Source organism: Coregonus lavaretus (genome assembly GCF_964263955.1).
Source record: "Coregonus lavaretus genome assembly, chromosome: 26".
NCBI classification, from domain to species: domain Eukaryota; kingdom Metazoa; phylum Chordata; class Actinopteri; order Salmoniformes; family Salmonidae; genus Coregonus; species Coregonus lavaretus.
The window spans coordinates 18203653-18225495 of record NC_140013.1 but is presented as its reverse complement, the minus strand read 5'-3'; the positions used below and the strand labels follow the sequence as shown (position 1 = coordinate 18225495).

General features: G+C 41.4%; 1 protein-coding gene across 1 annotated transcript; it reads right to left on the bottom strand.

Moving 5' to 3' along the window:
* Window positions 1-337: 337 nt before the first annotated feature.
* On the bottom strand, window positions 338-16967 carry LOC311101567 (olfactory receptor 1L8-like; the record flags this gene model as incomplete). The annotated part of the gene is made up of 3 exons (XM_084142697.1): window positions 338-351; window positions 1668-1767; window positions 16554-16967. 3 exons carry the CDS (start codon window positions 16965-16967, stop codon window positions 338-340), a joined length of 528 nt encoding a protein of 175 aa, XP_083998823.1.
* Between the last annotated feature and the right edge of the window lie 4876 nt (window positions 16968-21843).

The following is a 21843-nucleotide window of genomic DNA, read 5'->3' as shown; positions in this document are numbered from 1 at the left end:
GTGTGGGTGCGTTTCCCTAACATTGCCAAAAGACAAAGAGCTGTGAATGGATCAGTGGTTCACAAATCAGGGACTTGATGGGCTTGGCAACAGTAGAAAGGGGTGATGTGTAATGAAACTAGGGTATGCATGCCCTGGGTATAATATTTTTTGGGGGATGGGGTGGAGAACATTTCTTTCATCAAGTGACGTCCCCGGGAATAACTGGGAACTAGACAAAAGATCCAGGGGACCATGACACAATGTCCCAAGAATGTCCTAAAAACGCAGTGGCGAACTGTGACTATTGAACCTAGGCCTTCAGCGGGAACAAAGATCTTTCAAAGCCTACGTTGTATCAAACCAAAAGATCTAGAAAAATAACAGACAACATAGCATCACTTAATGCGCTGAAATCCGAAGGGGCTGGCCAGCAGAGATAGGTAGGATGGGATGAGGGAAACCGAGGTTTGGAATCTGGAACTGGAGATGAGTGAGAGTGAAGATGCTGAGTGAGGGGTAAAATTGGGCCTCAGGATAATTAAATTACATAAAAAAAATAAAAAAAAGACACTAAAAAGGAAGGTTGTTACATCCAATGCCTGGGCTGTTTGCTCCTGTGGGTCGCTCTGGATGGGCGCATCTGCTAGATGACTAAAATGTAATGTAAATGTTGAGAAGCTTCACTCCAGGTGGATTGTACGTTTAAAAGTCAATAAAAACGATTGAAAAAATAATAATTGCAACATCATCCACCTTGAAGTTGATAACAATTGCTGCTGCAGTTGTCATCGCCATCGTCACAGTATTAAAACACATGCTAGCTACTATTGTGGGAAGATTACCGCTTGCTATTGCCACTTGTTTTTTTTGTTCTGTTTCCACCCATTCCAAGTCAAAATGTTGTTGGTTCAGTCCACTCTCACTCCACAATTCTGCTCTAATACAGTTGAATGGCAGGGAAAGGGGATACCTAGTCAGTTGCACAACTGAACGCATTCAACCAAATTGTGTCTCCCATTTAACCCAACCCCTCTTACTCTACGTCATAAAAATTATTGAAAAGATTAATTAGAAATTAAAACGAAATCAAAAAAGTAATTGGGGAAGCCCCCGGAATAAACCGGGAACTCCACAAAACCTCCAGTGGAGCATGACACAACCTCCTGACCACTTTAGGCGACCATTTCGTGATGCTCCAGGGACGTCCTAACGATAAATTGTTGTTTGCAAGGAACCAATCCAAACATCTACCAGCAGAATATTATTTTTCACACCAATTCTGAATACTGTATAAAACCAGAATGGTTCTAAAACAGAGCGTTGGGGAACACCATATTTAAATGGTGAATTATAAAGATCAGATGCCTAATATTACATAAAACATTCTCAGTGACAATACATGATGAACTTTATGCCATTTTAAAAATTATCTTTGGGCTACAGAGAAACTATGCCAAAATGCCACATATTTGTATTGTCAATTATTCCAACACATAATTCAATTTTACAAAAATAAACAATCATGTTATGTTTTAGGGTTAAAGCCTAGTTCCCTTTTACAAGCCTGCCTTGTTTTAATGATCCTAAAGCCTTACATAATAGGATTGAAAAGTGGTGGACATATTAGAAAATAAACAAATAAAAAGTGTGACGTATAGGTGGACGATGTGCAGTATCATGTCTACCTTGTAGAATCGCAAGTAAACAGTCAAAGGAGAAGTTCAGCAAAGAGGCTATATGTGGTGTACAGGTGTTAAACGCTTTCTGTTTCGTCTCTTTTGAAGACTTTAAACATATTTCTAGAATTCTTACATATGAGTATATGTTAGGAAATATAGTACAAGCCAAAGAAAGCACAATTACAGCAAGACCCCATGTAATATTTTCATATAATATTTGAACAGAAAAGCTTGACTACCGAGTAGTTGTCACAATACACTCTGTCTATAACATTACCACAAAATTGCAGTCGCAAACTCAGGGATATAAGGATGACATCCATGAAAAAAGAATAAAACCAGGACGTCAGAATTAAGCCACAAATTATTTTAGGTTTCATAATATTGTTATACAGAAGAGCGGTGGTTCCCCAACCTTTTCACCCGGGCCTCCCTTCATCATTGGGGAACATGTCTTATGAGTGACTCAAACATTACAACAAAATCAAAAAACCTAGCTCAAAAACGTTAGCTGGACATTTCTAAATCAAATAAAATCCCCCCAAATATTTCACATGTGCCGAATACGCCAGGTGTAGACCTTACAGTGAAATGCTTACTTACAAGCCCTTAACCAACAATGCAGTTTAAAGAAAAATAAGTGTTAAGTAAAAAATAGATAAGTAAAAAAGAAAAAGAAATAAAAAAGATTTAAAGAGCAGCAGTAAAATAACAGTAGCGAGGCAATATGCAGGGGGTACCGGTACAGAGTCAATGTGTGGGGGCACCGGTTAGTCGAGGTAATTGAGGTAATATGTACATGTAGGTAGAGTTAAGGTGACTATGTGTTGATAATAAACAGAGAGTGGCAGCAGCGTAAAAGAGGGGGTGGGTTAGCTGTTCAGGATTCTTATGGCTTGGGAGTAGAAGCTGTTAAGAAGCCTTTTGGACCTAGACTTGGCGCTCCGTTATTGCTTGCCTTGCGGTAGCAGAGAGAACAGTCTATGACTAGGGTGTCTGCAGTCGTTGACAATTTTTAGGGCCTTCCTCTGACACCGCTTGGTTTAGAGGTCCTGGATGGCAGGAGGCTTGGCCCCAATGATGTACTGTGCTGTACGCACTACCCTCTGTAGTGCCTTGCGGTCGGAGGCCGAGCAGTTGCCATACCAGGCAGTGATCCAACCGGTCAGGATGCTCTCGATGGTGCAGCTGTAGTACTTTTTGAGGACCCATGCCAAATCTTTTCAGTCTCCTTAGGCTTTGTTGTGCCCTCTTCACAACTGTCTTGGTGTGTTTGGCCATGATAGTTTGTTGGTGATGTGGACACCAAGGAACTTGAAGCTCTCAACCTGCTCCACTACAGCCCCATCGATGAGAATGGGGGCGTGCTCGGTCCTCCTTTTCCTGTAGTCCACAATCATCTCCTTTGTCTTGATCACGTTGAGGGAGAGGGTGTTATCCTGGCACCACACGGCCAGGTCTCTGACCTCCTCACTATAGGCTGTCTCATCATTGTCGGTGATCAGGCCTACCACTGTTGTGTTTTCGGCAAACTTAATGATGGTGTTGGAGTCATGCCTGGCCATATAGTCATGGGTGAACAAGGAGTACAGGAGGGGACTGAGCACGCACCCCTGAGGGACCCCCATGTTGAGGATCAGCGTGGCGGATGTGTTGTTACCTACCCTTACCACCTGATGGGCGGCCCGTCAGGAAGTCCAGGATCCACTTTCGGAGGGAGGTGTTTAGTCCCAGGGTCCTTAGCTTGGTGATGAGGTTTGAGGGCACTATGGTGTTGAATGCTGAGCTGTAGTCAATGAATAGCATTCTCACGTAGGTGTTCCTTTTGTCCAGGTGGGAAAGGGCAGTGTGGAGTGCAATAGAGATTGCATCATCTGTGGATCTCTTGGGGCGGTATGCAAATTGGAGTGGGTCTAGGGTTTCTGGGATAATGGTGTTGATGTGAGCCATGACCAGCCTTTCAAAGCACTTCATGGCTACAGACGTGAGTGCTACGGGTCTTTAGTTATTTAGGCAGGTTACCTTAGTGTTCTTGGGCACATGGACTATCGTTGTCTGCTTGAAACATGTTGGTATTACAGATTCAGTCAGGGACAGGTTGAAAATGTCAGTGAAGACACTTGCCAGTGTCCCGTTGGTACGATATCCGTGATTGTAGTTATTCTATTTTGTTATCCAATGATTGTACGTTGGCTAATAGGACTGATGGTAGAGGCAGATTACCCACTCGCCGTCGAATCCTTACAAGGCACCCCGACCTACATCCCCAATATTTCTGTTACTTTCTCATGCGAATGACGGGGATTTGGGCCTTGTCGGGTGTCTGAAGAAAATCCTTTGCGTCCAACTCATTAAAGATAAAATCTTTATCCAGTAAGAGGTGAGTAATCGCTGTCCTGATATCCAGAAGCTCTTTTCGGTCATACGAGACGGTGGCAGAAACATTCTGTACAAAATAAGTTACAAATAACGGGAAAAAACACACACAATAGCACATATCTGACAAGTTACAGTATAAATAGCTCTCTAAGATCTGCAATGACTGCCAAGGAAAATTGCTGATGCACTAGCCAATTTCGAAATTGCACCTTGTGCATTCTACTATTAAAACTTTCAAGAGCAAGCTGAAAGCCTGACTGAGTTCCTTAAAATATGACTTATTACATTCAAAGACAAAATTATAAATTGATTACATGTAAAGTACACTATATCCTAAATTTAGACAGGCCATTTCGGTTGTCGATTTGTTCAGAGTGTCCCTGGTTAAAGCCCAGGTTGGTGCAAGGTGAGGGACGGAAGCAACACTGCTACACATGACCAGAGTGAAATTCCTAAATAAAAATAGTAGTTTGGTAGGATAGTACAGCACATCAGAGGAATACACATCCTTAATGTTATGTTATTGAACAGGCTGTGTTAGTGGCCTATGATCCTTTAAAAAAAATGTATGTGTGGGGACCCTCTAGCCTTGCACTCTACACTGTAGAAGAAGTATGTGACAACACCAATGGGCTGGGCAGGCAACACTATCAGATCTATCATTAAAGTTTTGGCAGTAGTTTGTGTGCTATGTATATCACGTTTCAGGAGTAGACCCAGATGCAGACAGTGTCCTGGTAACAGTAGACAAAGGGCTGTGAGACAGGGGTTTGATCCTAGACACATGAAAAGTGGGATGTATACGGAGGGTATGGGGCAACAGAAGACGAACAGCAGAGGGGCTAATGATCTTGGCGATGGGGAAAGGGCCGATAAACCGGAGAGAATGTTTGCGGGACTCCACCCGGAGGGGCAGATCTCAACTGGATAGCCATACCTTCTGCCCGAGACGATACCAGGGAGCCGGGGTCCAGTGGCGGTCCGCTTGTCGTCGATACCTGGAGGTGGTCTTGAGAAGAGCCAACCGGGCGCTCCTCCAGGTACGACGACAGCGGTGGACAAACATCTGGGCCGAGGGTATGCCGACCTCTTCCTCTTGTTTCAGGAAGAGCGGGGGCTGATAACCCAGAGAACACTCAAAGGGTGAAAGACCCGTGGCAGAGCAGGGATGGGTTTTGTGGGCGTGTTCGACCCACACTTGTTGCTGGCTCCAGGTGGTGGGGTTGGTGGAGACCAGGCAGCGCAGAGTCGTCTCCAGGTCTTGGTTGGCTAACTGTGACTGGCCGTTGGACTGAGGGTGAAACCGGAGGACAGGCTGGCCGACGACTCAATGAGTGTGCAGAACGGCTTCCAGAACCGGGAGGAGAACTGAGGACCCTGGTCGGAGACCATGTCCACTGGGAGTCCATGGATCCAGAAAACTTACTGCACCATGAGCTGGGCTGTCTCTTTGGTGGAGGGTAGCTTGGGGAGAGGAATGAAGTGGGCGGCTTTGGAAAACCGGTCCACAATTGTCAGGATGGCAGTGTTGCCATCAGACGGGGGAAGAGCCTTGACAAAGTCCAGGGATATGTGAGACCAGGGACGGTGAGGAACAGGCAGAGGTTGGAGGAGACCAGCCGGTGCTTGCCGAGTAGTTTTGTTCTGCGCACAGATCATGCAGGCGGCGACGAACGCGGAGACGTCAGGAACCAAGGTAGGCCACCAAAAGCGTTGCCCGGGTGGCAGGCAATCCTGAAGGAGTGGGCCCACTCCAGGACCGAGGAGCGGACAGCATTGGTGAAACGGCATTTGAGATCCCGGAACGCCCGGTCAGCAGCTGGGGACCATGTGAACGGAACCTTGGGAGAGGTGAGTGCAGACAGGGGGGAGCCAGGGTGCTGTAACCCTGGATAAAGTGGCGATAAAAGTTGGCGAATCCCAGGAAACGTTGCAGCTGCACTCTGGACGTAGGCTGGGGCCAATCCACCACCGATCTCACCTTCCCGAGTTACATCTGTACATTCCCTGCTGCGATGATGTAGCCCAGGAAGTGGTCGCTTTCACAAAAAGCTGGTTCTCCAGGAGGCGTTGGAGGACCTGTCGGACGTGGAGCACGTGTTCTTGGGCAAAGACGAGGATGTCGTCGAGGTAGACAAAGACGAACTGGTTCATCATGTCGCGGAGAACATCATTAAACAGGGCCTGGAACACAGCCGGAGAGATTTTGACTGGTTCCCCCACAGAAAGATGGCATGAAAAGGGGTCCAAGTAAGGGGAGAGGAAAAGTTATCCGTATGGCTCACCAGAGTACTCGCTCCTACCGGTGAGCCTGGTCTTTTAGTGGACAGGTAGACACAAAATGACCAGTAGTCCCGCAATACAGGCAACTCTTCGTGTGAAGCCTGTATTGCCGTTCGGCTGGAGACAGCCTAGCTCTGCCTAGTTGCATCGGCTCGGGAAGAGGTTGATCGGCAGAACGCGAGTAGCCTCGGGTTCTCTCTGTAACGGAGCCATCGGGGACTTCCGGGATGCCTCGGAGGCGAGGTGGAATCAGACTTCCTCTCCTTCCTACGTTCCCATAGTTGCCCATCGATCCAAATACTCAGATACTCTGTGCAGGAACGTGTCGAACAGTTCTTCCGGGTTCCAGACACTTCAGCTGCCAACGTGCGTAAATCCACTGCATAGTCTGCCACACTTCAGGATTCTTGCCGAAGCTGGAGTAACTTCTGGGCAGCCTCTCTCCTGGACAATGGAGCATCAAAAACCTTTTTTACCTCCTGCATGAACCTCCAGTTCGTACTATCACGTTTCAGGAGAAGACCCAGATGCAGACAGTGTCGAAGTAACAAAAGTTGAATTACAAAAACGGGGCAGGCAAACAACAGATCAGGGTGTGACAATGTATTGTGCACCATGTACATGAAATAAATGGTTCAGTGAAACCAATCCAAAGCCTCTGACAAAGGAACGGTTTCCTGGACCATATGACCTAACCAGGGAAAACAGAGAATAACTCTGGACCCTAAGTCCAAGCTATAGTCTAAAGCATAGGCCCAAAGCTATTCCTGCTCAGGTAAAAGTGAAGACCCTTATTGTCACTTTAGGATATCCTAGGCCTACAGTACACTTTCAGGTCCTACATTCCCAGAGGCGATGACAGAAGATGTGCGTCCCAAATGGCACTCTATTCCCTAAATAGTGCACCGCCTTTGACCACAGGGCACTGGTCAATATAGGGAATAGGGTACCATTTGGTATGCAGTCAAGACCAGCCGTGCCCCTCAGGTCTCTACAGGTTAATAGCTGCATGACTAAAATGTAAAAATGGGTATCTGGTCATCCGATTTCTCAATTAAAACGAAATACAGTATATGCAGTATATTTGTTATTATCAAGGAATTATCTGGAATTTGTTAGGACATAATACGCTATCCAAAATAGGCAGCAGGTTTCTCTTGTGTCCCAGGTAGTTGCCTTTCTGAGGAATACCAAAGCCAGTCATCTGACAGATAGATGGCACACAGATATCATGTTATATAGAACAGTTGTTCCTCAGAAAACATGACATGCATCTGCATTTCAGACAGAATATAGTTTGTTTTCATGCTACAGTATTTCCCTAGATTTCTCTCTCAAAATGTCAAACAATCCCCAAGCTTGTATGTACTGTACAGGGCTTTATTTTCCATTAGTGATGGATGTAATGGTGCCAGGTGGGCTTACCTTTTGCACATTTACATCAGCTTGTCCACTGTTGTCAATCGATCCAGACAGTTTTGCATTTCTAGATTTGTTACATACTTAGATACAGCAACCTCTGGCAAAACTGTCAATTTAAGTAAGGAATTCAAAGTAATGAACTTCTGTTTTTTTTATTATTGTTTTTTTATAAATAATGAAAATAATTTATTACCTTTTGTAAAGTGTTTTTCATTATAAAATTATAATCTCAAAGTGCATAAAATAAAAAACGAACAAAAAAAGAGCACAAAATATATATAACCAAATCATGAAAGCAACAATCAAAGTCTAGGAGGATGGGAAGGCTCATAGAGCTGAGTCTTAATGTCACATACGTTAAGGAACGGGACGGACCAAGGTGCAGCGTGAAAGGAGTACATGTTTATTAAAGAATAAACACACGACACAGTAACCAAAATAACAAAACTTAACCGTGACGGTCCAAAGGCTAACACACAAGCCTAAAACAGGAACACAACAAAAACCCACAACACAGGCAGGAAAACTGGCTGCCTAAGTATGATCCCCAATCAGAGACAACGAGCGACCGCTGCCTCTGATTGGGAACCACACCCGGCCAAACATAGAAATACAAACCTAGAAATTCACACCCTGACCAAACTAGCTAGAGTTCTATAGGCCAGGGCGTGACACTTAAGGCCTGCTTTAAAGGCCCCAACAGTCTGAACAGCCCTGAGATTGTCAGGAAGGGAGTTCCAAAGGCGTGGTGTGTGGGAGCAAAAGAAACTGCCCTCTATTGTGTGTATCCAGGTCCTGCCGGCATTCAGCAGCTTGACGTGGCTTAAACTTAGGGTGCGTGGAGGTTCATAGGGGGAGAGTAGGTCTAACAGGTAGGCGGGTCCAATTCCATTTTGTCACGCCCTGACTCAGGGGACTCGTATATGTTGAGTCAGGGTGTGTATATTATTTGTTGTGTATATTCTATGTGGTGTTATTCCAGTATGTGTATATCTATGTTGGCCGGTGTGGTTCCCAATCAGAGGCAGCTGTCGCTCGTTGTCTCTGATTGGGGATCATACTTAGGCAGCCTATTGGCACTAGTGTGTTGTGGGATCTTGTTCCTGGTAAGGTTAGTTGTGTGTCTACCTTAGGACTTCACGTTTCGTTTACATTTTACATTTACATTTTCATCATTTAGCAGACGCTCTTATCCAGAGCGACTTACAAATTATACTGTAGGGGATTACATATAGCAAGGTAACTGCATGGTCATCTGAAACCAAATGAGTCATGAGAGCAGGAAACAAAGAAAATATGTTTTTCTCCCTCTGTAAAATGTGTAAAATAAAAAAATGTATCCTCCAAAATATACAAATATTTTTGTCTGTATTGAAATCACAATATTTTGTGTTCTAGCTCCATAGTTGATTGAATTTATAGCAGGTGCAATAAAATAAAAATACAGAAAGTTTCATATGAATTTGGTGTGATATATGACTCAATATCAAATCTGCTTTGGTATAGCTCAAATGAACAACCAAGTATAACATTTGAAAAAGTTACTAGTGGGATGCGTGTTGTCATCACTTTAGTTTGTCCAGATTTGGTTACATTTAGGCAAGCTGCAATGATTCTTATGTACGAATAGATTCTAATAATCTTTATAGTTGAGGTTGTATATGTTAACGTACAAGATATCTGAACATGCCAATTTCACTATTGAGTAGTTGTGACAAAGCTTTTTAATGACACACAGTTCAAACCACATTTCAACACATTGATTGAAACTGTCTCTATTTTATATTCTAGATAGACCAAGCTTTGAGAAGCTAACATAATTTTACATACTCTTGACCATATCATGATTTTCACTCTCAGGTCACAGGTCAACATAGTATGATCAACAATACGTGTTTGTAGTATCGTTCCGGTGCAACCAACTTCTTGTTAGGCCCAGTTCAATATTGTTGCATCATTCACATCAGACCAGTCTGAAGGGAGGCCATTAAGCCTAATGCCACTCTGCACCTCTCTGGGACTAACCCTTCAATTGGTCTAATGAGAGACAAGAGACGGCGACCAAGGGCTACCTCTGTTGTTGTTTCAGCCTGTCTGATCTCACAGGTAGGTGTTGTTAAATTGTTTTCAAGGGAATTGAGAGATACAGTGGACTAATGACCTGTTTTCTGAAGACTGACGGCCAAATACAGTAAACATGTTTTCTTGCTCAATTGACCAGCTTCTACACACCCCAAGGCATCAGGATAATGGGCAGGCATACAAGTTGTTACTTAACATCCCAATGTCTCTGCGTTTCTATGTGGTATACACTTTTATGTTATATCTCAATCACACAATATTACATATAATGTTTTACCTTCCCTTGAAGAAATTCCCATATAAATAGGGTGGCATTTCAAACCACTGAAACCCCAAAGGAGTTGTCTTTGTAATGACTGCAATTTCCAGCAAGACAAAAATAAGTGGCCATCTGTCAAGTTGCAGGTATAAGGATACTGTCTTTCAGTCATCCCTAAGCCTAATATTAGTCAGGCCTGTGTACTACAGGTGTAGGATCTTAAGGTATATAAAAATGTTTTATTGACAAATGATTTAATAAAATATTGAATTTGGCCTTTATTACTACAGCCCATATAAATGCAATTAATAACACATTCATAAATGTCAAAAAAGACAGTCCAAAAATAAATCACAACGAATAAGGTTTTGAAGCGTCAGTCATATATCTAGGAGATATAAGAAAGCTCAGGAAATATTTGTGTTTTTTTGGACACATATTTAAACCCTTATTTTTGTTGGCACAAAACTACCTCCATACTTCCACGTGGCTTTTCTAATGGCTAGAAAGTAGCATTGGGATGGGACTAACAGCTAGGTTACCCCTCTGTGGCGTCGACATCGATAATCTCTACTGCTCAAACTCGGCGGTCGTGAAGCTCTCATGCGTGGACACCACTCTGACCAACCTCTGTGGCTTCATTGTCACGTTTTCTCATGTCTCTCAAACGATACTCATCCTGATTTCCTATGTGAACATCATCAAAGCGTCTTTGCGTTCCCGGGCGGAGAGGAGGAAGTTCATGCAGACCTCATCTGATCACGCTGACTAACTGCACCATATCCATCACCTTCGATGTGATGTACGCTCACTACAACAGCAACCCCAGCCTGCTGGCCCTGAGGAATATCATGGCGGTGGAGCCTCCTCTGGTGAACCCTATCATATACGGGATGAAACTCACTCAGATTCGGAATAGAGTTGTACAGATGTTCAACCGCAAAGTTCCTGCCCTAAGCTAAATGTATTGTAGTAATGCACTTGTGTGTTTACATAAAGCTATATTGACAATTTTCATGTGTTATTTTTCATGGACATTAGGAAGGAAAAGGTGCAACTCGCTCACAATTAAAATGTTGGTACTTTATTTGTCTAAATATTAAAATCATGATGTTTTAGCCGTCAATGGCCTTCGTCAGAATTTTTGTTCTTGGACGTCAAATGGAAAAACTTTGCCACTCTTATTTGTTGTTAATGACAGATTCAGGTGTTTGGCTTCATGGAGTCAACTTGTTACCCTGTTCAACTAAGTGAAAATAGCTGTATATAGCCTACTTTATATACTGTATGTACTGTATATGTCCTGCCCTTATATTTGACTTAAGAATACATTTATCACTCCTATGATAAATTGTTGTCTTAGGACTACAACTGATTCAAGTTAGGGCTCTATTCAATCAGATCCGCTTTAGCAGACATCCGCATAGCGGTTGTTTTTGCGGTGTCGGAGGTGGACACAAGCGGCTCCTGGCATTATTCAAAATTACAATGCTTGTATTTAATAAGTTGGTCAGTTGTACTTGGATATGGATGTGTAGGTTCAGAATTTGTTGCTGGCATGTAATAGTAATAATAATAATAATATGCCATTTAGCAGACGCTTTTATCCAAAGCAACTTACAGTCATGTGTGCATACATTTTTACGTATGGTTGGTCCCGGGGATCGAACCCACTACCCTGGCGTTACAAGCGCCATGCTCTACCAATTAAGCTACAGAGGACCACCTGCCTAAGTGTCATGCATATGTCATGCCTAAGTTTGCTAATCTTGCCAATAAAAAAATAATTAAAGTAGTTGGCAATATCAGTGGGTTTTGTGATGAATGAGCCATCTGATTTATAATAATATAATAATAATAAGCCATTTAGCAGACGCTTTTATTCAAAGCGACTTACAGTCATGCGTGCCTACATTTTTTGTGTATGGGTGGTCCCTGGGATCGAACCCACTACCTTGGCGTTACATGCACGGTGCTACGCTACAGACAGCACCTCATTTGCACATTTTAATAAAATATCTCAGAACATTTGTAATACAAAAAAGTATTATATTTGTGTCTACATTCAACTGGTAAAAGTTGATTGTGATATAATTAAGGTTAAAAAAAGTTATGCTATGAGGGTGTGGTGCCTGACCTTAGTTGCTACATCCATTTTTGGACTTATAGATTAATGATATAAACTCACTGATTCTTGAAGAATATAACTTATAAATGCCTCATGAGCTTAGTTCATCTGTCGTAACCCATCAGATGGGTATATTACAAAGCAAGATCAATGACAGCTAACTTTGATAAGCAATCAGAAACTATTTATTTTCTGGTTCATTAACAAAGCTAAACTTAGATATGTATTCTTGTTTGTTTAATCAATTAGACCAAGCACATTTCAAGCTTATTTTTCACAAAAATTCAAAGTTATGAGAATATTTAGGCATGTTAGCTGGATAACTGCTTTGTAGTATAACCCTCTGAACCCAAAATATAAGCTTTTTTTACTCCAATGTTTGTAAACGACGTGAACACATAGACAACCGTCACCCACGAGGCATCGTTACCTGTCACTCCACAAAAGCCGCGGCCCTTGCAGAGGAAGTGAAACAACTACTTCATAGAGCGAGTGACATCACTAATTGTATGCTAGCGCACACCACCAACTAGCTAGCCATTTCACATCCGCTAGACATGCCCTGTTTAATGTACTATTTTCTATGAATGATTGTATTTCTATAGAATTTAAGCAAGGCTTTGAACACCCCGGATAGGCCTGTGTTTCAAAATGATATCTGTTTTTCTCTATATGGTTTCCTTGACTCTGAGAATATCTTTAATTTCCCCCAGTGTAGCGATGGGATGGACGGAGATTAAATTAAATTGAAATTCGGAATGTAATATTTCTGTTCATTATTCTTGTTTATTCATTTTATATTACCCTAAATGTGTAGACTACATTCAACCATACTTTCTAGTTACATGCATATTATGATTATTGCATTAATGAAATAATGAATTTTCTTCCAAAGTGGTCGTGAATATCAATTTATTTTGAGATACACTGAGGAGGCCTGGTTATAAGCAACTTAATAACCTAAAAAATATATATTTTTTTGGATTCGTGCATGAAATGGAACCAGCGGCCAAACGATTGAAGTCCGATATTGTGACGTTTTTTGACAGCGCAATGTGACTTTTTATTAGAGTCAGTATAGCAATGTAACGTCATTGATCTGTCAGTTTCCCTATATAATTCCCTACTTTTCACACTGACATGGTATAAACAGCTCTACAGGCTTCACTGTCATGGTGCACAGTCAGTACACAACACTATGCTCATCATGTCTTAGCAGGATCATATGGTGACATGTGTCCCAGCAGGGTCAGACAGCCAGGGAAGACCAGTCTACAGAGCTGAGGTGAATTGTGCAGTATATTATAACAATCAGTGAATGGATACAAAGTTCCATCTTGAGTTGATGGGTAGGCTACAGTCTGAGATCTGGAAATAATGGTAATTTCAATTATTGAACCATTGATTCTATTATTGGATATTATAATGTTTAAATGGACACCAAGTCAATTTTATGTCATGCCTCATCTGAGCAGGATCAGATGGTGACGGGGGTCTCAACAGGGTCAAGCAGCCAGGGAAGAGCAGTCTGTGACCGCTGAGGTGAACTTTTTCAGATGCAACACTTTATTATCTCGGTGTAGCAAACACTGGACAAGCCAGAAGCTTCAAAGATTGAAACTATTTTAAGGCAGTCTGACAAACCTCTAAAGTTGATTTCCAAACTGTTTCAAGGGTTGATAGAGGCTTTTCCTGATGACACAAAACATGTCAAACAAAAATGTGAGGAAGGCCTGGGAGACACTATTGATGATGAAGAATGGATACAGATATATTTGAATGGCCAGTCATGTTCATATAAATTACTGCAGTTTAAGACCATCCTTAGAACATACTATATGCCAATGAAACTGAAAGTAATGCGCTCAGAAATGTAATTCCTCTGCTGGAGTTGTAAAACACAAAAGGGGACATATTTGCATATGTTATGATCTTGTGAAGGCTGGCTACATTCTGGCAAAGACTATGTTCTTTTGTCTCTGCATGTCTACAGATTCTCACTTTCCCTGTTTTTGTTTGCTTGGAAATGTTGATACTGAAGGCTGTTATAAGAAGAATATTGTTATTTATTTTGCTCTTTTGCACCCCTGTATCTCTATTTGCACATAATCTCTTGCACATCTAGCATTCCAGTGTTTAATACTATTGTAATTATTTTGCACTATAGCCTATTTATTGCCTTACCTCCATAACTTGCTACATTTGCACACACTGTATATATATTTTCTGTTGTATTTTTGACTTTATGTTTTTTACCCCATATGTAACTCTGTGTTGTTTTTATCGCACTGCTTTGCTTTATCTTGGCCAGGTCGCAGTTGTAAATGAGAACTTGTTCTCAACTGGCTTACCTGGTTAAATAAAGGTTAAATAAAAAAAATAAAAAATAAAAACTGTGTAACCATAGCATTTATAGCAGCTAAGAAATGCATTGTCATAAAACTGGAAGGTTGGTTATTCTACGACAATGTCACAATGGATGGCAGAAATGTCAAATCATGTATCACTAGATTTTATTTATTACTAGATTAATGGTATACTGTGCAACTTTAATAAGGTCTGGGTGCCTTATGGAATACTGTATGACAAAAGGGGTCTGTAATAATTTGTTTATTTTTTATTTTGTCAAGCAGTCACAAATATATATATATATATACATATATATATATTCATTTTTTATGGCACACGAGACACCTGTCTGATTAGCGCCTGTCTCTGTGGACTAATCCATTGAGGAGGCAGCAGGGATGCCACGGACCAAGAATATGATTGTGGCTCAGAACGTCTCTCCAGAATGCGCTCTCTCCCGCCATTTCATGGGTATTAATTGTTTCATAACTTCATTGTGTGCATTGTTTGCTATGTCTATCAATACCCCATTACAAATATCACCAGCAGTAGCCTACATTTACCATTAATTCCCATAATTTCTAATCTTTAATGTTTATTTGGTTACGGTAATTTCTGTTAATGCATTGAATATATTATTAATACAGTCATTTACCGTTCTCAATGTCAGAGTAGACATGTGTTTTGCAGAACTCACAACCTATGCTACACTTGTGAGAAACCAGTTTTTATTTATTTTATTCCAATTACGAGTTTTTATCAATTTATTCATCGTTTTTTGTTTGAAACTCTCCTATCAATGTTGAGTAAGGACGTGGACCTGATTACCCACATAGACATCCATTTGGGGATGTCTGATAGTATATCTGATTGTCTTAACTCACCACCACTAATGAGCTGTGGTGCTTCTCAAAGTAATTTTTCTTCACCTCAAACAGCAAGTAAACAAAGTCTGTTTTTAGAATCAATTGAGAATGACAATAGTTCCTCAAAGTATTTGAACAATATTTCCATCTCTCTCCCTTCGATAACCACTCGGCATGAAAGGGAAAAATGTAATGCATTGATCCAGTGGAAACGTCATAAAATACCTGACCCAGTTGATAGTTGATACAGGGTTTCGAGTTTGTTGCAGACAGGCCATGCATAGCCAATGTGATTTATAAGATATTTATTTTCATCAGGATATTTTCTGCCTGCAGGCTGCAATGTTTTTATGTGTTGGCTTTATGTAAGCTATTTTTTCATAGTTGGCAGTGGCAATAAAAGTTACTTTTAGATTTGTGTCATTTTCATTTAGGTTAATATTGTAGAATGTAGATTAACCACAATTTTGAGATACAAAGACTATTATAAATTAAATGTTCCACGAAAATGTGCATTTGAAAATCATAACTGGCACGCAGGTTGATAGAAATGGTAAGATAAATAGGCACATAGGGTGTCTATATATGGACAAATACATGTTTTAAAATTTAGACAAATCGATTTTATGTGCATTACACTTTCTAAAAACTGCCCTTCGAATCTGCTGGAGGTTAAGTCCATATATGACAGGGTTTAAGACAGGTGGTACAACAAGGAATTGTACAGCCATTGCATTACGCACATTTAGCGTAGTACTTACATTATTCCACCCTTGCAAATTGTCAAACAGGGTCACTGTGATGAAAATAACTATTGTTATTAAATGTGGCACACATGTCTGTGTGAACTTAATCCTTCCCTTAGCTGACTGTACACAAGTCCTTACAATCTGACAGTAAGAAAATACAATCAAAAGTATCTGTAAAACATTAACCACTATTACAAATTTGTTCAAATTCTGATTGATGGTAATGGGTAAACATGCATGTTTCAGTATAGACGGAATGTCACAGAAGATTTTATCAATGCGAGATCCACACAAAGGAAGTCTGACGGTTAAACAAAGTGCTATGAGTGCTATAAATAAAGGAAAACACCAAGAAAATAAGATTAACTTTCTAACAGTTAAAGATGTCATAATGTTATGGTATAGTAGTGGTCTGCATATTGCCACATACCTGTCGTAAGACATCACTGTTAGAGTAGAAATGTCACACATGACAGATGTGTATATTACATAGGCTTGAGTCAAACATCCACCATAAGATATCACCTGAACATCTGACTGAAGGTCCAGTAAAAACTTGGGGTAGAAACCAGCAGTTCCATACAATCCATTGACACATAGACTACACAGAAAGATATACATGGGCTCATGGAGGCCTTTCTCCTGAATGATTGTTATGATCAGAGTCAAATTCAAAGTGATGATGAGAAGGTATGTGATAAGAGACAAGATAAAATAGACCGATTTGTTGTTAAATGTCTCTTGTAAGCCAAAGAGATAAAATAACTTGACTTGGCTTGAGTTCTCCATAGCATTTGTTAGTTTTCTTCCTCTGGTCAATGCAGCAATTCTTAGTCCTTACAAGACTTGAGTGTGTATGGATGTGATGAATTCAAGTGTGAATCATTTGATTCTGTGTAAGCTCAGAAACTTGTGTCCATGAAATGTCTTCTTGCTTGAGAGAGGGATACTGCTCCAATAACTTGTCCTGCTAGCCTCTAAATATATCATAGTGTATGCTCACATGGGATTGTAGTTTCAGTGTCAACATGTAACCACTCCATAGAGATGGATCTATATTGAGTTTATGGCAAGCAACTCATTTGATTCTATTTATGTATTAACCCAGCAAACAGGGGACGTCCTAAGGACATTCGGCAACGTTCCCATTAGGTCACTTTAAGGCAGCTTTTCCCAAACTCTGTCCTGCATTTTCTTTGCCCTGACACTACATAGCAGATTCAAATAATCAAAGCTTGATGATTAGTTGATTATTTGAGTCAGCTGTGCTAGGGCAAAAAACAAAACGTACACCCCTTGGTTCCTCAGGTCACAGTTTGGGAAATGCTGCTTTAAGGATTTCATTGAGACGTTATCCCTCTGACATTAAAACATGACATTAACCTCGTGACCATAAGAGGGCATTCAGTACAGATAACGGTTTGGTCGTAGTATAACGTTATGATAAGGTATACTGAACAAAAATGTAAACATAACATGCAACAATTTACAGTTTATATAAGGAACTCAGTCAATTGAAATAAATTAATTATGCCATAATCTATGGATTTCACATGACTTGGAATACAGATATGCATCTGTTGGTCACAAATAGAGTACCTTAAAAAAAAGGTAGGGGTGTGTGGATCAGAAAACCAGACAGTATCTGGTGTGACCACCATTTGCCTTATCCAGCATGACACGTCCTTTGCATTGAGTTGATCAGGCTGTTGATTGTGGAATGTGGAATGTTGTCCCACTCCTCTTCAATGGCTGTCAATGGATATTGACGGGAACTGGAACACGCTGTCGTACAGGTCGATCCATATCATCCCAAACATGCTTAATGGGTGACATGTCTGGTGAGTATGCAGACCATGGAAGAACTGGGACATTTTCAGCTTCCAGAAATTGTGTACACATCCTTGCAACATGGGGCTGTGCATTATCATGTTAAAACATGTGGTGATGGCGGCGGATGAATGGCAAGACAATGGGCCTCAGGATCTCGTCACAGCATCTATGTGCATTCAAATTGCCATCAATAAAATGCAATTGTGTTCGTTGTTCATAGCTTTTGCCTGGCCATACTATAACCCCACCACCACCATGTTCACAATGTTGACATCAGCAAACCGCTTGCCCACACGACGCCATACATGTGGTATGCAGATGTGAGGTTGGTTGGACCTACATCCACATTTTCTAAAACAATGTTGGAGGCTGCTTATGGTAGAGAAATTAACATTCAATTCTCTGGCAACAGCTCTCGTGGACATTCCTGCAGTCAGCATGCCAATTGCACCCTCCCACAAAACTTGAGCCATCTGTGGCATTTTGTTGTGTGACAAAACTCCACATTTTAGAGTTGCATTTTATTGTCCCCAGCACAAGATTCACATGTATAATTATCATGCTGTTTAATCAGCTTCTTGATATACCACACCTTTCAGGTGGATGGATTATCTTGGCAAATGAGAAATGCTCACTAAAAGGGATGTAAACAAATTTGTGCACCAAATGTGAGAAAAATTAACTTTTTGTGCATTTGAAAAATTACTGGGATCTTTTATTTCCGCTCATGACACATGGGACCAAAACTTTACATGTTGCGTTTGTCACGATCGTCTATGAAGTAGGACCAAAGCGCAGCGTTGGTAGCGAACATATTTATTATTTAAACGTACACACGAACAAAACACCGAAAACGTGACGTCTATGGTACAACATGAAACCACACGAACAAAATCCCACAAACACAAGGTGAACACAGACAGTTTAAATATGGCTCCCAATCAGAGATAACGAGCCGACAGCTGACACTCGTTACCTCCGATTGGGAGTCATTGACCAAATAAGGGAAACACAAAACCAATGACCACCCAACCAAAACAAAACGAATACACCCTGGCTCAAAATACAAAGTCCCGGAGCCAGAGCGTGACAGCGTTTATATTTTTGTTCAGTGTATTTTGATGTCCATTAGGGAACATTATGAAAAGGTTCCTATTTGTGTCGGACGTTATCCATGAGACATTCAATGACCACAAGGAGATGTTTCTTGATGGTCAAAGGGATGTCACATGATCATACTTTTTAGGATGTTCTCAGGACTTCATTTTACTAGTCTTCAGGACGTAACAAGATGGTCCCAAGGGAATGTTCTCTGGGGAACCTTTGTCTAGTTCCCTGTAAGTTACTAGGACGTCACAATGACCATGTCAGGACCTTTTTAGAACATTCTCAATACTTTTATTTTACTAGTCATTAGGACGTTACAGGAAGGTCCCAAGGAAATGTTTTCTGGGGCACCTTTGCCTAGTTCCCTGTAAGTTACTAGGACGTCACCGAGGACCATGTCATGACGTTCTCAATATTTTGTTACCATTTTATTTATTATTATTTTTGTCATGTAGTAGAAGCTCTTATCCAGAGCGACTTACAGGAGCAATTAGGGTTAAGTGTCTTGCTCAAGGACACATCGACAGATTTTTCACCTAGTCAGCTCAGGGATTAGAACCAGCGACCTTTCGGTTACTGGCACAACGCTCTTAACCACTAAGCTAGCTACCTACCTGCCATCAAGTGACATCCCCGGGAAAGACCGGGAACTAGACAAAAGATCCAGGGGACGATGACACAATGTCCCAAAAATTTCAAAGAAACGCAGTGGCGAACCGTTACTATTGAAACTAGGCCTTCAGAAATATTTTAATAGCTTACGTTGTATCAAACCAAAAAATCTAGAAAAATAACAGACAACATAGCATCACTTAATGCGCTGAAATCCGAAGGGGCTGGCCAGCAGAGATAGGTGGGATGGGATGAGGGAAACCGAGGGTTGGAATCTGGAACTGGAGATGAGTGAGAGTGAAGATGCTGAGTGAGGGGTAAAATGACGGTAAAAAAAATACAAAAACAACAATTCAAAAATGACACTAAAAAGGAAGGTTGTTACATTGCCTGGGCTGGTTGCTCCTGTGGGTCGCTCTGGATTGGCGCATCTGCTAGATGACTAAAATGTAATGTACATTTTGAGAAGCTTCACAGCATGTGGATTGTACGTTTACAATTCAATTCAAATAATTGTTGTTGTTTTTTTTGCAACACTATCCATCTTGAAGTTGATAACACCTGCTACTGCTGCAGCTGTCGTCGTCATTGTCACACTATTAAAACACACGCTAGCTACTAGCGTTGGAAGATTACTGCTCGCTATTGACACTGATTCTTTGCTCTTGCGCTCTCAATAGTGACATGCCTAGACACTTTTTCTTTTTTGTGCGGTTCCATCCATTGCACGTCAAAATGTGGTTGTTTCATGCCACTCTCACTCTACAATTCTGCTCTTATACAGTTGAATGGCAGGGAAAGGGGATACCTAGTCAGATGCACAACTGAATGCATTCAACCAAATTGTGTCATCTGCATTTAACCCAACCACTCTGAATCTACGTCATCAGCGCCCGGGGAGCAGTTGTTGTCGGGGGTTAACTGCCTTGCTCCAGGGCAGAACGGCAGATTTTTCCACCTTACCGGCTCAGGGATTCGAATCAGTGACCTTTGTCACCCCAATTCTGAATACTGTATAAAACCAGAATGGTTCTAAAACAGAGCGTTGGGGAACACCATATTTAATTGGTGAATTACAGTGGGGAAAAAAAGTATTTAGTCAGCAACCAATTGTGCAAGTTCTCCCACTTAAAAAGATGAGAGAGGCCTGTAATTTTCATCATAGGTACACGTCAACTATGACAGACAAATTGAGAAGAAAAAAAATCCAGAAAATCACATTGTAGGATTTTTAATGAATTTATTTGCAAATTATGGTGGAAAATAAGTATTTGGTCACCTACAAACAAGCAAGATTTCTGGCTCTCACAGACCTGTAACTTCTTCTTTAAGAGGCTCCTCTGTCCTCCACTCGTTACCTGTATCAATGGCACCTGTTTGAACTTGTTATCAGTATAAAAGACACCTGTCCACAACCTCAAACAGTCACACTCCAAACTTCACTATGGCCAAGACCAAAGAGCTGTCAAAGGACACCAGAAACAAAATTGTAGACCTGCACCAGGCTGGGAAGACTGAATCTGCAATAGGTAAGCAGCTTGGTTTGAAGAAATCAACTGTGGGAGCAATTATTAGGAAATGGAAGACATACAAGACCACTGATAATCTCCCTCGATCTGGGCCTCCATGCAAGATCTTACCCCGTGGGGTCAAAATGATCACAAGAACGGTGAGCAAAAATCCCAGAACCACACGGGGGGACCTAGTGAATGACCTGCAGAGAGCTGGGACCAAAGTAACAAAGCCTACCATCAGTAACACACTACGCCGCCAGGGACTCAAATCCTGCAGTGCCAAACGTGTCCCCCTGCTTAAGTCAGTACATGTCCAGGCCCGTCTGAGGTTTGCTAGAGTGCATTTGGATGATCCAGAAGAGGATTGGGAGAATGTCATATGGTCAGATGAAACCAAAATAGAACGTTTTGGTAAAAACTCAACTCGTCGTGTTTGGAGGACAAAGAATGCTGAGTTGCATCCAAAGAACACCATACCTACTGTGAAGCATGGGGGTGGAAACATCATGCTTTGGGGCTGTTTTTCTGCAAAGGGACCAGGACGACTGATCCGTGTAAAGGAAAGAATGAATGGGGCCATGTATCGTGAGATTTTGAGT